Below are 12,092 nucleotides of genomic sequence, written 5' to 3'. Positions count from 1 at the left end.
TTGCACCACTGCCTCTCCCCCTGTGCCCCAACCTGCCACTGAGATCCAACACCCCTCTCAGGACACAGGCACTACCGTCTCCTGGCCTGCACCCACACCCTCACCTTCGCTGTCCTCGGCCCCATCCAGCAATGTCTCTCAGCGCACCGTCCAGCCGTCGCTAGCGCAAGTGTTTGAGCGCAAGCGCAAGTACGCCGCCATGCACCCGCACGCTCAAGCGTTAAACGTGCACATAGCCAAATTGATCAGCCTGGAGATGCTGCCGTATAGGCTTGTGGAAACAGAGGCTTTCAAAAGCATGATGGCGGCGGCGGCCCACGCTACTTGGTTCCCAGTCGCCACTACTTTTCCCGATGTGCCGTCCCAGCCCTGCACGACCACGTCTCCCGCAACATTGTACGCGCCCTCACCAACGCGGTTACTGCCAAGGTCCACTTAACAACGGACACGTGGACAAGCACAGGCGGGCAGGGCCACTATATCTCCCTGACGGCACATTGGGTGAATTTAGTGGAGGCTGGGACCGAGTCAGAGCCTGGGACCGCTCAAGTCCTACCCACCCCCAGAATTGCAGGCCCCAGCTCGGTGGTGGTATCTGCAGCGGTGTATGCTTCCTCCACTAAACCACCCTCCTCCTCCTACGCAACCTCTGTCTCGCAATCAAGATGTGTCAGCAGCAGCACGTCGCCAGCAGTCGGTGTCACGCGGCGTGGCAGCACAGTGGTGGCAAGCGTCAGCAGGCCGTGCTGAAACTACTCAGCTTAGGAGAGAAGAGGCACACGGCCCACGAACTGCTGCAGGGTCTGACAGAGCAGACCAACCGCTGGCTTGCGCCGCTGAGCCTCCAACCGGGCATGGTCGTGTGTGACAACGGCCGTAACCTGGTGGCGGCTTTGCAGCTCGGCAGCCTCACGCATGTGCCATGTCTTTAATTTGGTGGTTCAGTTCTTTCTGAAAAGCTACCCACACTTGTCAGACCTGCTCGGAAAGGTGTGCCGGCTCAGCGCACATTTCCGCAAGCCCCACACGGACGCTGCCACCCTGCGCACCCTGCAACATCGGTTTAATCTGCCAGTGCACCGACTGCTGTGCGACGTGCTCACACGGTGGAACTCTACGCTCCACATGTTGGCCAGGCTCTATGAGCAGCGTAGAGCTATAGTGGAATACCAACTCCAACATGGGCGGCGTAGTGAGAGTCAGCCTCCTCAATTCTTTACAGAAGAGTGGGCCTGGTTGGCAGACATCTGCCAGGTCCTTGGAAACTTTGAGGAGTCTACCCAGATGGTGAGCGGCGATGCTGCAATCATTAGCATCACCATTCCTCTGCTATGTCTCTTGAGAAGTTCCCTGCAAAGCATAAAGGCAGAAGCTTTGTGCTCGGAAACGGAGGCGGGGGAAGACAGTATGTCGCTGGATAGTCAGAGCACCCTCCTGTCTATATCTCAGTGCGGTGAGGAGGAGGAGCATGAGGAGGAGGGGGAAGAGACAGCTTGGCCCACTGCTGAGGGTACCCATGCTGCTTGCCTGTCATCCTTTCAGCGTGTATGGCCTGAGGAGGATCCTAAAAGTGATCTTCCTAGTGAGGACAGCCATGTGTTGCGTACAGGTACCCTGGCACACATGGCTGACTTCATGTTAGGATGCCTTTCTCGTGACCCTCGCGTTACACGCATTCTGGCCACTACGGATTACTGGGTGTACACACTGCTCGACCCACGGTATAAGGAGAACCTTTCCACTCTCATACCCGAAGAGGAAAGGGGTTCGAGAGTGATGCTATACCACAGGACCCTGGCGGACAAGTTGATGGTAAAATTCCCATTCGACAGCGCTAGTGGCAGAAGGCGCAGTTCCGAGGGCCAGGTAGCAGGGGAGGCGCGGAGATCAGGCAGCATGTACAGCACAGGCAGGGGAACACTCTCTAAGGCCTTTGACAGCTTTCTGGCTCCCCAGCAAGATTGTGTCACCGCTCCCCAGTCAAGGCTGAGTCGGTGGGAGCACTGTAAAAGGATGGTGAGGGAGTACGTAGCCGATCGCACGACCGTCCTCCGTGACGCCTCTGTCCCCTACAACTACTGGGTGTCGAAGCTGGACACGTGGCCTGAACTCACGCTGTATGCCCTGGAGGTGCTTGCTTGTCCTGCGGCTAGCGTCTTGTCAGAGAGGGTGTTTAGTGCGGCTGGGGGAATCATCACGGATAAGCGTACCCGCCTGTCAACCGACAGTGCCGACAGGCTTACACTCATAAAGATGAACAAAGCCTGGATTTCCCCAGACTTCTCTTCTCCACCAGCGGACAGCAGCGGTACCAAAACAATACGTAGGCTGCACCCGCGGATGGAAGAATCGTTCTCTATCACCATAAAAAACGGGGACCTTTTAGCTTCATCAATCTGTGTATTCTATTCATCCTCCTCCTCCTGCTCCTCCTCCTGAAACCTGACGTAATCACGCCGAACGGGCAATTTTTCTTAGGCCCACAAGGCTCAGTCATATAATTTTTGTAAACAATTTGTGTATGTTTCAATGCTCATTGAAGCGTTGAAACTTGCACCTGAACCAATTTTTATTTTAACTGGGCTGCCTCCAGGCCTAGTTACCAATTAAGCCACATTAACCAAAGCGATTAATGGGTTTCACCTGCCCTCTTGATTGGGCATGGGCAATTTTTCTGAGGTACATTAGTACTATTGGTACACCAATTTTTTGGGGCCCTCGCCTACAGTGTAATCCAATTAATTTTTTGCCCACCTGCATTAAATCTGACATTACCTCAGCTGTGCTGGGCACTGCAATGGGATATATTTATGTACCGCCGGTGGGTTCCAGGGAGCCACCCATGCTGTCGGTCCACACGGAGTTGTAACTGCATGTGTCCACTTCTAAAGAACCCCAGTCTGACTGGGGCATGCAGTGTGGGCCGAAGCCCACCTGCATTTAATCTGACGTTAGCTCTGCTGTCCAGGGCACTGCAATGGGATATTTCTATGTACCGCCGGTGGCTTCCTGGCACCCACCCATGCTGTAGGTGCACACGGAATTCCAATTGTGGAGTTGTACTTGCCTGTGACTATTTATAAAAAAACGCGGTCTGACTGGGGCATGCAGACACCTTGACAGAATGAATAGTGTGTGGCACATAGGTTCCCCATTGCTATGCCCACGTGTGCAGCTCCTGATGGCGGTGGCACAGGATTATATTTCTCATTGCTTCTGTACAGCATTGTGGGCTATCGCCCTGCCCCTTTTAACCCCTTCCCGCTCCAGGGCGTACCGGTACGTCCTGGGAGCCTGGTACTTCCCGCAACAGGGCGTACCGATACGTCCTGGGGATAGCGCGGGATCACATAAGATCCAGCGCTATCCCGCAGCGGGAGCCGGCTGTCAGTCACAGCCGGCGTCCCGCTGCAACAGCGGGGGGGCATCAGAGATGCACCGCCCGCTGTTAACCCCTTCCCTGCCGCGATCTAAGTAGATCGCGGCAGGGAAAGAGTTCACAGAGGGATCGCGATCCCCCTGTGTCTCCAGCCAGAACTCGCGATGTCATCGCAAGAGCCCGGCCTGTCGCCATGACACTGGCGTCCTGTATTGCCTGTGCCTATAATCGCTGTATAAGCGATAAGGCATGGGAGAGCAGTAGCTCTGCCATGCCTTATAACAGCGATCATAGGCACAGTGTTGTAAGTCCCTCAGAGGGATTCAAATAGTATAAAAAAATGAAAAGAAAAGTGTAAAAAAAGAAAAATTTAAAAAAAAATTTAAAAAAAAACCCCTTTTTTTATGCTTTTTCTAATATTAGCATAAAAAAAGGGAAAAAAAATTAAAACCCCACATATTTGGTATTGACTCGTCCGTAACGAAGTGTACAAAAAGTTGAACACACTTTTTATTTTGTACGATAAAAAGCGTAAAAAACAACGCTAAAAAACAGAGGCAAAATGCTAATTTTTAGCATTTTGCCTCCCAAAAAATGCAATAAAAGTGATCAAAAAAGCCGTACATTCCCCAAAATGGTACCAATAAAAACTACAGCTCGTCTCGTAAAAAAAAAGACCTCATAGAGCTCCGTACATAGAAAAATAAAAAAGTTACAGGACTTTGAATGCAGTTATAGAGGAAAAAAAAGATTTCCAAAAAAAGGGGGTTTTATTGTAAAAAAGTGTAAAAACCTAAAAAAAATATAACAATTTTGGTATCGTTGTTACCGTACCGACCCGCAGAAAAAAATTTAGTGTGTCATTTATGCTGCATGATTAACGCTGTAAAAAAAAGAAAAAGAAATCTATGGCACAATTGATGCGTTTTCTCTCCCTGCTATCATAAAAAAAAAAATTAAAAAATTTTACGATATTGTCTATGTACCCAAAAGTGGCACCGATAAAAACTACAGCTCGCCACGCAAAAAACAAGCCCTTATACAGCCGCGTCCACAGAAAAATAAAAAAGTTATGGCTTTTGAAAAATGGAGATGGAAAAATACCAAAAAATCGCTTGGTCCTCAACGCCAAAATAGGCCATGTCATTAAGGGGTTAAACAGTGGGTCGCTGCCTAGCCGTGCCAACCCTCTGCAGTGTGTGCCTGCGGTTCCTCCTCATGGCAGACGCACTTATAAATAGACATGAGGGTGGTGTGGCATGAGGGCAGCTGAAGGCTGTGCAGGGACAATTTGGTGTGCGCTATGGACACTGGATCGTGCGGGGGGTTGGGCAGCATGTAACCCAGGAGAAGTGGCAGCGGAGTGTCATGCAGGCAGTGATTGTGCTTTGTTGGAGGTAGTGTGGTGCTTAGCTAAGGTATGCATTGCTAATGAGGGTTTTTCAGAAGTAAAAATTGTTGGGGGGGGGGGCACACTCGCCGCTATTGTGGCTTAATAGTGGGACCTGTGAACTTGAGATGCAGCCCAACATGTAGCCCCCTCGCCTGCCCTATCCGTTGCTGTGTCGTTCCCATCACTTTCTTGAATTGCCCAGATTTTCACAAATGGAAACCTTAGCGAGCATCGGCGAAATACAAAAATGCTCGAGTCGCCCATTGACTTCAATGGGGTTCGTTACTCGAAACGAACCCTCGAGCATCGCGAAATTTTCGTCCCGAGTAATGAGCACCCGAGCATTTTGGTGCTCGCTCATCTCTAGCTTTAACCCCTTCCCTCTCCAGGATGTTTGGGGTATGCATGAAGAGAGATTGCCCGATCTCTCTTCATACAGGGTGGGCATCAGCTGTTTATTACAGCTGACACCTGCAGGCAATAGCCGAATTAGCTACGCGGCCGATCACGACCCCCCCGAACGTCCTGTACAGCCCCCCTGCAACGAGATCGCAGGGAGACATGCGGGTGACATGGTGGCCGGGGGGCCTCTTGAAAGGCCCCAGGGCTGCCTTAGCAGACTGCCTATCAAGCCATCCCCGTGGGGTGGCTTCATAGACTACCTGTCAGATTGCAGTATGATGTAATGCTATGGCATTACATGATACTGCAAGAGCGATCAAAGCATCGCATGTTGTAGTCCCCCAGGGGTGGCTAAAAAATAAAGTACAAATCAGATCAATAAAGTTTTACTAATTGTGAAAAAAAAGTATTAAAAGTTGAAATCTATCCATAATAAAAAAAATAAATCAAAAATACATATTTGTTATCGCCGCATCCATAAAAGTCAAAGTAGATTATTTACCCCGCTGTTCAAAAAAAAAAAAAAAAGAACGCCAGAGACGCACTTTTTCAGTCACCCTGTCTCCCAGGCAAAAAGGCAATAAAAAGCTATCAAAAAGGCACATATATCCAGAAATGGTACCAATGCAAACTGCAGGACGCCCCACAAAAATGAGCCGCGAACAACTACGTTGACGGAAAAATAGAAAAGTTATTGAGCGCAGAACAATGCAGTAGAAAATAATTTTTAAGAATGTAACGTTTGGTATTGCAGCAATCGTACTGACCCAGAGAATAAAGTTGTCCTTTTTGTTGCAGTGTGCTTACCCTAGAAACAAGACGCACTGAAAGATGGTGGAATGTTTTTTGTTTTTTTTCATTTTACTCCACTTAGAAATGTTTAAAACAAGCCCTCATAGAGCCAAGTCGATGGATAAATAGAGAAATTATGATTTTTTTAAAAGGGGGAAGGAAAAAACAAAAATTGGAAAAAAGGGCCGTGTCATTAAGGGGTTAAAATCAGCATAAAATTGATCCTCCAGCCACAATACAGCTTGAGATACAGCCATTAGTAGCAAGGATGTTACATCTACATTATTACCTACTGGAGTGCCCCCCGAGAGATTCATGGTCAGCAAGAAAAGGGTTAAAGTAGCATGTTATTTATGCCACACAGTGAATGTTATGTGAGAGAGAAAATGTAATGCTAGAATGGCTGATCTGTAGGCGCCTCGTCTAACCAAAAATGGAATAAAAAATAATCTACAGGTCCAATATCCCCAAAAACATCCCTAATACGAACTACAGCTCAGCCGGCAATAATCTCACACAGATCCACCAAAGGGGAACGTGAGAAGGTCTGGGGTTCAGAATTTCGAGTGTTGGCACAACTGTGCTGTTAGATATAATGTGGGTGACTAATTGGGGGAGGTTGGTCGGAGCTCGGAGAATCGGCACACGTAACGCATGAGACGCTTCACAGAATGATTCTGCTTTACTTGTACTAGGTGGGTTTTATACAGAATACAAATGACTGTATGCAGCGGGTGTAACAGCCGTGTGTTACAGGGGCCACATCATCCGGACATCCTGTTATCACTAGATAAGCACAAAATAGGCAGCACCCTGTTCGGGGGAGGGGGGGGGGAGAGAAGGGGGTCTGTAGAACATCCTGCTTGCTTCTCCCTATGTCAAGTATAAAAAGCAGCTCTGAACTTGGAGAAGAGTCATCGGGGCGGTCGCTGCTGGCTTCTTCCTGCCTGGGTCGACTATCTGTCCAGCTGATCCGGGTGAGGAGAACGAACCGTGTCGGGATTTTGTGTTGCCTGTAGTTCGGGCTTCATAAACTCACGAAAAGGGTTCTCTTTAATATCTCCTTTACCTCTTAAGGACATGGCTCTGTTTTTTTTCTTCCATTTTAAGAATTCTTTTCTTAATCCTCCGACAGATTTCTGGAGGCTTGCTTTTTGGGGGACAAGTTGTATTTTTCAGTGGTACTATTCAATGTACGGAGAAACTTTAAAAAGACTTCTAAGTGGAGGAAAATGGAAAAAAAATAAAATTACGACATTTTTAAAAATTATTTTCTGTCACCATCTTCTGACAGCCATAACTCCCCCCCCCCCCCTTGGACATAGTTTTGCAAAGGGACAAAGTCGTTCCTGTTGGTACCATTTTTTAAAGCATACGATCACTTTTTATTGCGTTGTTTCGTGGAGACAGTGATGCCAAATATTTATTTTTGTTTTATTACGTAGATTATTTTATTATAAATGTGGCAAAAGGTTTTTTTTAACTCCTATTCCCTTTTTTAAACTTTTACTTTTTTTTTCTTTTTTAGTTACTGTATGTCCTGTAGCATTAAGTGGTTAAAGAGGTTTTCCCGTGACCTGCTTCACTACCTGCTTGCTGCTGACCAGAACATGTGACTGCTGCAGCCAATCACTGCCTACAGAAGTTGCCTTTTATAGCCAGTGATTGGCTGCAGCAGTCACATGTCCTGGTCAGCAGCAACCAGGAAGGACACAGGGGTTGTGAAGCAATTTTAACTAATGGAAAGCACTTTTAAATGTTTCCTCTTATCCTCGACAGTAAATCTTTATGTGTTCATTTTTTGTGTTTTTTATATTGCTTTAAATTCTGTCCATTCAGGTCCTACAGGACTGATTCATCAAAGATGGAGAAGGACAGAAACAAGATGGCAGAAAGCGTATTCAATCTCACACTGGAGATACTCTTCCAGCTTACTGGGGAGGTAAGAGAATCTGATGATGTAACATAACATCATTCCTATCTATGGTAATAACAGATGATGTCACTGGAGAGAGGAGAGATTCTGATGATGTCACATTACATCATTCTTATCTATGGTAATAACAGATGATGTCACTGGAGAGAGGAGAGATTCTGATGATGTCACAATACATAATTCTTATGTATGATAATAACAGATGATGTCACTGGAGAGGGGAGAGATTCTGATGTCACAATACATCATTCTTATCTATGGTAATGACTGATGATGTCACTGGAGAGGTGATAGACTGGAAATGTTTGTAGTGATATTTATTAATGTCTCCCCATATACAGGATTACACAGTATTGAAGAAAACCTCTAGTGATGGCTGTTGGGCCCCTGTGTGTGATGGATGGGGAAGACCCCTGAGCCCAATCCTAGGGCCCCCACCCCACCCCCTGATACACGAGGACATCAATGTACAGAAGATTCTAGAACTCACCAAGAAGTTGATTGAGCTTCTGACTGGAGAGGTGATGCTGCAGGGAATGCTGGGACATTATACAGTACAAGCACTGAAGGCTTCTGGTTGATGACTCTATATTGTGTTGTCAGGTTCCTATAAGGTACTAACAGCATACCAGGCATATAAATCCAAATATAATTTTATTCCTCCATAATCACGACGTTTCAACCCACTCGGGGTCTTGGTCAAGCAAGATACAGTGCATTTCAGCATTCACAGGCTTATAAAAAAACACAGCAAACCCACCACCAATCACAGTTAAAAATAGTCAGGTGTTACAAGGTTCTAATCACCAAACAGCTCTTCCTCTTACTCCAGTAAATATCCATTAAGATCAGCATTATTACATACCTCCGGTGCCCAGTGTATTAAGAGCAGCTACCGGTGATGTCACAAACACTGCTGACATGAGCAGTATCGTGAGGGGATTCTAGAACGCTACTGGCACAGCAGTAGGTAGCGTGATGTGCCCGGACATCCCGAGCATGCGCAGTAGAAGCATATGAACACTGGAGACCGCGATATGCTCGGAATTCCAGCGCATGCGCAATAGAGGAGAACGAATGCCGACCAGAGTCTGGAATCCCACGCAGCTTTGAAGTGAGCAGGAGGTATGCTGGTCTTAATGGAAATTTCCTGGAGTAAGAGGAAGAGCTGTTTGGTGATTAGGACCTTGTAACACCTGACTATTTTTAACCGTGATTGGTGGTGGGTTTGCTGTGTTTTTTTTATAAGCCTGTGAATGCTGAAATGCACTGTATCTTGCTTGACAAAGACCCCGAGTGGGTCGAAACGTCGTGATTATGGAGGAATAAAATTATACTTGGATTTATACGCCTGGTATGCTGTCACTCGCTTCGTATATAGTGGACCATGAAAAAGATTCTGTAGCTCAGACTCTATTCTGCGATGTGCATTAAAGGACTTACAAGGTTGGTCGTTCAGTTGGCAGGCCCTAAAAAGTGCTGCGGATTAATTGTGTTACATCCCAGGTTCCTATAAGGTGTCAGGATGTCGCTGTCTATTTCTCCATGGAGGAGTGGGAGTATTTAGAAGGACACAAGGATCTGTACAAGGAGGCCATGATGGAGACCCACCAGCCGCTCCCATCACCAGGTAATAGACAGGACTAAATCCACGGGGTCTTTATTATCTGTATATAAAGAATGACTTCAGTGTCCGTCTGTGTTTCCTGCAGTTCCATCCACTAAGAGAAGCCCACCAGAGAGATGTCCCCGTCCTTTTCTTCCGCAGGACCATCAGGTAGATGGAGATGTCCCTCTGATCTGTAGAAGGCTGTGAAGCTCTTGAGTTCTGTCTTACTATATGTTTTATATTTGTGTGATGAGGCCGGTGGAGATGGCAGGATTACCGCTGACCAGAGGCATTAGATGAAGGCCTCGGGGGAAAGAATGATCACGGTCCACTTTTACTGAAAATTGCTAGTCTTAATTTGAAGGTTTCACAACTCATCATGCCCAAAGTAAACAATAAGATGGGATATGTGAACCCGGTAATTTATGCAGGGAACATTTCGAAAAGGAAAACACGGCTGAAAATCATATAATTAAAAAAATATAACTTTACATTAGAGCACCACTTCAGCAAAAAACACATTTTCCCATCCCTGTACCCGTCATCTGATGTTCTGTTGTGCTCTTAAAGGGGTTGTCCCGCGAAAGCAAGTGGGTCTATGCACTTCTGTTTGGCCATATTAATGCACTTTGTAATGTACATTGTGCATTAATTATGAGCCATACAGAAGTTATAAGAAGTTTTTCACTTACCTGTTCCGTTGCTGGCATCCTCGTTTCCATGGAGCCGCCTAATTTTCAGCGTCTAATGGCCAAATTAGACGCGCTTGCGCAGTCAGGGTCTTCTTCTTTTCTCAATGGGGCCGCTCGTGCTGGATGCCGGCTCCGTGTAGCTCCGCCCCGTCACATGCCGATTCCAGCCAATCAGGAGGCTGGAATCGACAATGGACCGCACAGAAGAGCTGCGGTCCACCGAGGGAGAAGATCCCGGCGGCCATCTTCAACCGGTAAGTAAGAAGTCACCGGAGCGCGGGGATTCAGGTAAGCGCTGTGCGGATTTTTTTTTAGGTCCCTGCATCGGGTTTGTCTCGCGCGAACGGGGGGCTGTTGAAAAAAAAAAAACCCGTTTCGGCGCGGGACAACCCCTTTAATGTCTCTGGATATCTCCCATGTATATTGCAGTTACTTCCCTGCAGTGCAGTCTCCTGTCTGATGCTTACCAGGCACTATCTCAATGTTAAGACTTGTCCCTGATTTCTCTTCCACTCTTCTGAGCTTTCAATCCCATAGTGCTTCAGCACAACATTATGTAAGTAGCTATTGCCACTACTGTGATATAGAGACTGGTAGGCCTGTCTCAGCATCCATTTTATATCAGCCCATTCAAGCCTGGCTGTATGTCATCCATTTTGTGTGCAGGTAGATAGCTTTGATGTAAATTAGTTCCTCCAGTCTATTTAACTCTACCATCTACTTAGTTAGAATTAGCATGAGGAAATCGCATCGTGTGATTGGTTGCCTGTTAATGAAGTCTCAGGAGGCTCATTCATCTCAGAGCTGAGTTCTCCCAGGCGTTTAGGCACCGACAGTCCAATTAATGGAAAATTTGTTAATAAAGATTCTTAGTCATGTGACTGTACAAGCCTGATATCAATTATATTTTCAGAATCTGGGGAACCAGCTGGACAAAACGCACCTAAACACATTGAGGTTCGAAGCAGAGAACTCCACCCAATGGTATATCCACGTACCTGGGCATAATTTACTTGTCATGTTTTGTACCGCCGAATTGATGTAATCATGACCAGGAATTCCTGTTTGGAGGATCTTGGCCAAAATGGGAAATTATGGTTTCCCAGAACTCCATACATATTTACCCCACCTTTCTCTGAATGACCTCCGAGGGGGAGGGTGGAGGTGTGTTCTAGGGAAATTTTAAAACTTATGGTCTCAGAGAGATCCTGGGTCAGACTTCAGATCCTGCTTCAGTAACTCTGCACGAATCATAACCTTGAGCCAGATATCCCAAACCTGGTATCTTTCTTTTATTTTCTTCCTGTTTATTTAAAAATACTGTTTGTGTGAGTAAACCAGTGTGCCCTTATACTCCCGTGTACCAAGCTATTTGTATATCTTTTTATAATATATATATATATATATATATATATATATATATATATATATCTTCACTGCTAATTGTTTTCTAAAATCAATCTGCAATTTATTAGTTAAGCCTTTCCCGTTTTAAAACCATAAACTCGGAAGATTGTGTTCATAATTCATAGTCTGGGTCCTGGCATCCCTTAACAGCTGGTGGTGGCAGCATGTGTATGTGAGCGGCATTGTATAGTGCTGGAGTGTGTCAGACCGGATTACGGGGTGCATTCGATCTGCATGTGGCAGGACCATGTGAAAGCTGGTTACAAATCCACCTGTAGTCTGGCGACTCCACATTCGCAATTTCACTATAGTGATCGATCAAGGCTCTGCCATGACACATGGTCATAGCAGCAAGGCGGACAGAATAATTGTTCCGTGAGTAATCAGTGATGGAGGCGGCATCTGTCGGGTCTCCTCTAACCCATCTTTGACAAGTAGCATATTGTCAGTACCTTCTGTATTCAGCTAAATCAGCTACAGAC

General features: G+C 46.5%; 1 protein-coding gene across 2 annotated transcripts in view; it reads left to right on the top strand.

The window, feature by feature from the left end:
- The window catches only part of LOC136628997 (oocyte zinc finger protein XlCOF6-like), a 169,789-nt gene that overhangs the window by 39,071 nt on the left and 118,626 nt on the right, over positions 1 to 12,092 (top strand). The window contains exons 2-5 of one of the 2 annotated variants that reach the window (XM_066605095.1): positions 7,806 to 7,908; positions 8,244 to 8,423; positions 9,409 to 9,532; positions 9,615 to 9,679. In XM_066605095.1, the coding sequence (XP_066461192.1) occupies positions 7,831 to 7,908; positions 8,244 to 8,423; positions 9,409 to 9,532; positions 9,615 to 9,679 (447 nt within the window). In that variant the 5' untranslated portion in view covers positions 7,806 to 7,830. The remainder of the gene's footprint in view (positions 1 to 7,805; positions 7,909 to 8,243; positions 8,424 to 9,408; positions 9,533 to 9,614; positions 9,680 to 12,092) is intronic. The other variant, XM_066605096.1, reaches the window with a different exon arrangement.

The sequence above is a fragment of the Eleutherodactylus coqui genome, chromosome 5, assembly GCF_035609145.1.
Source record: "Eleutherodactylus coqui strain aEleCoq1 chromosome 5, aEleCoq1.hap1, whole genome shotgun sequence".
NCBI lineage: Eukaryota > Metazoa > Chordata > Amphibia > Anura > Eleutherodactylidae > Eleutherodactylus > Eleutherodactylus coqui.
Note: the sequence above shows the minus strand (reverse complement) of the source record. Positions and strands in the feature narration are given on the sequence as shown.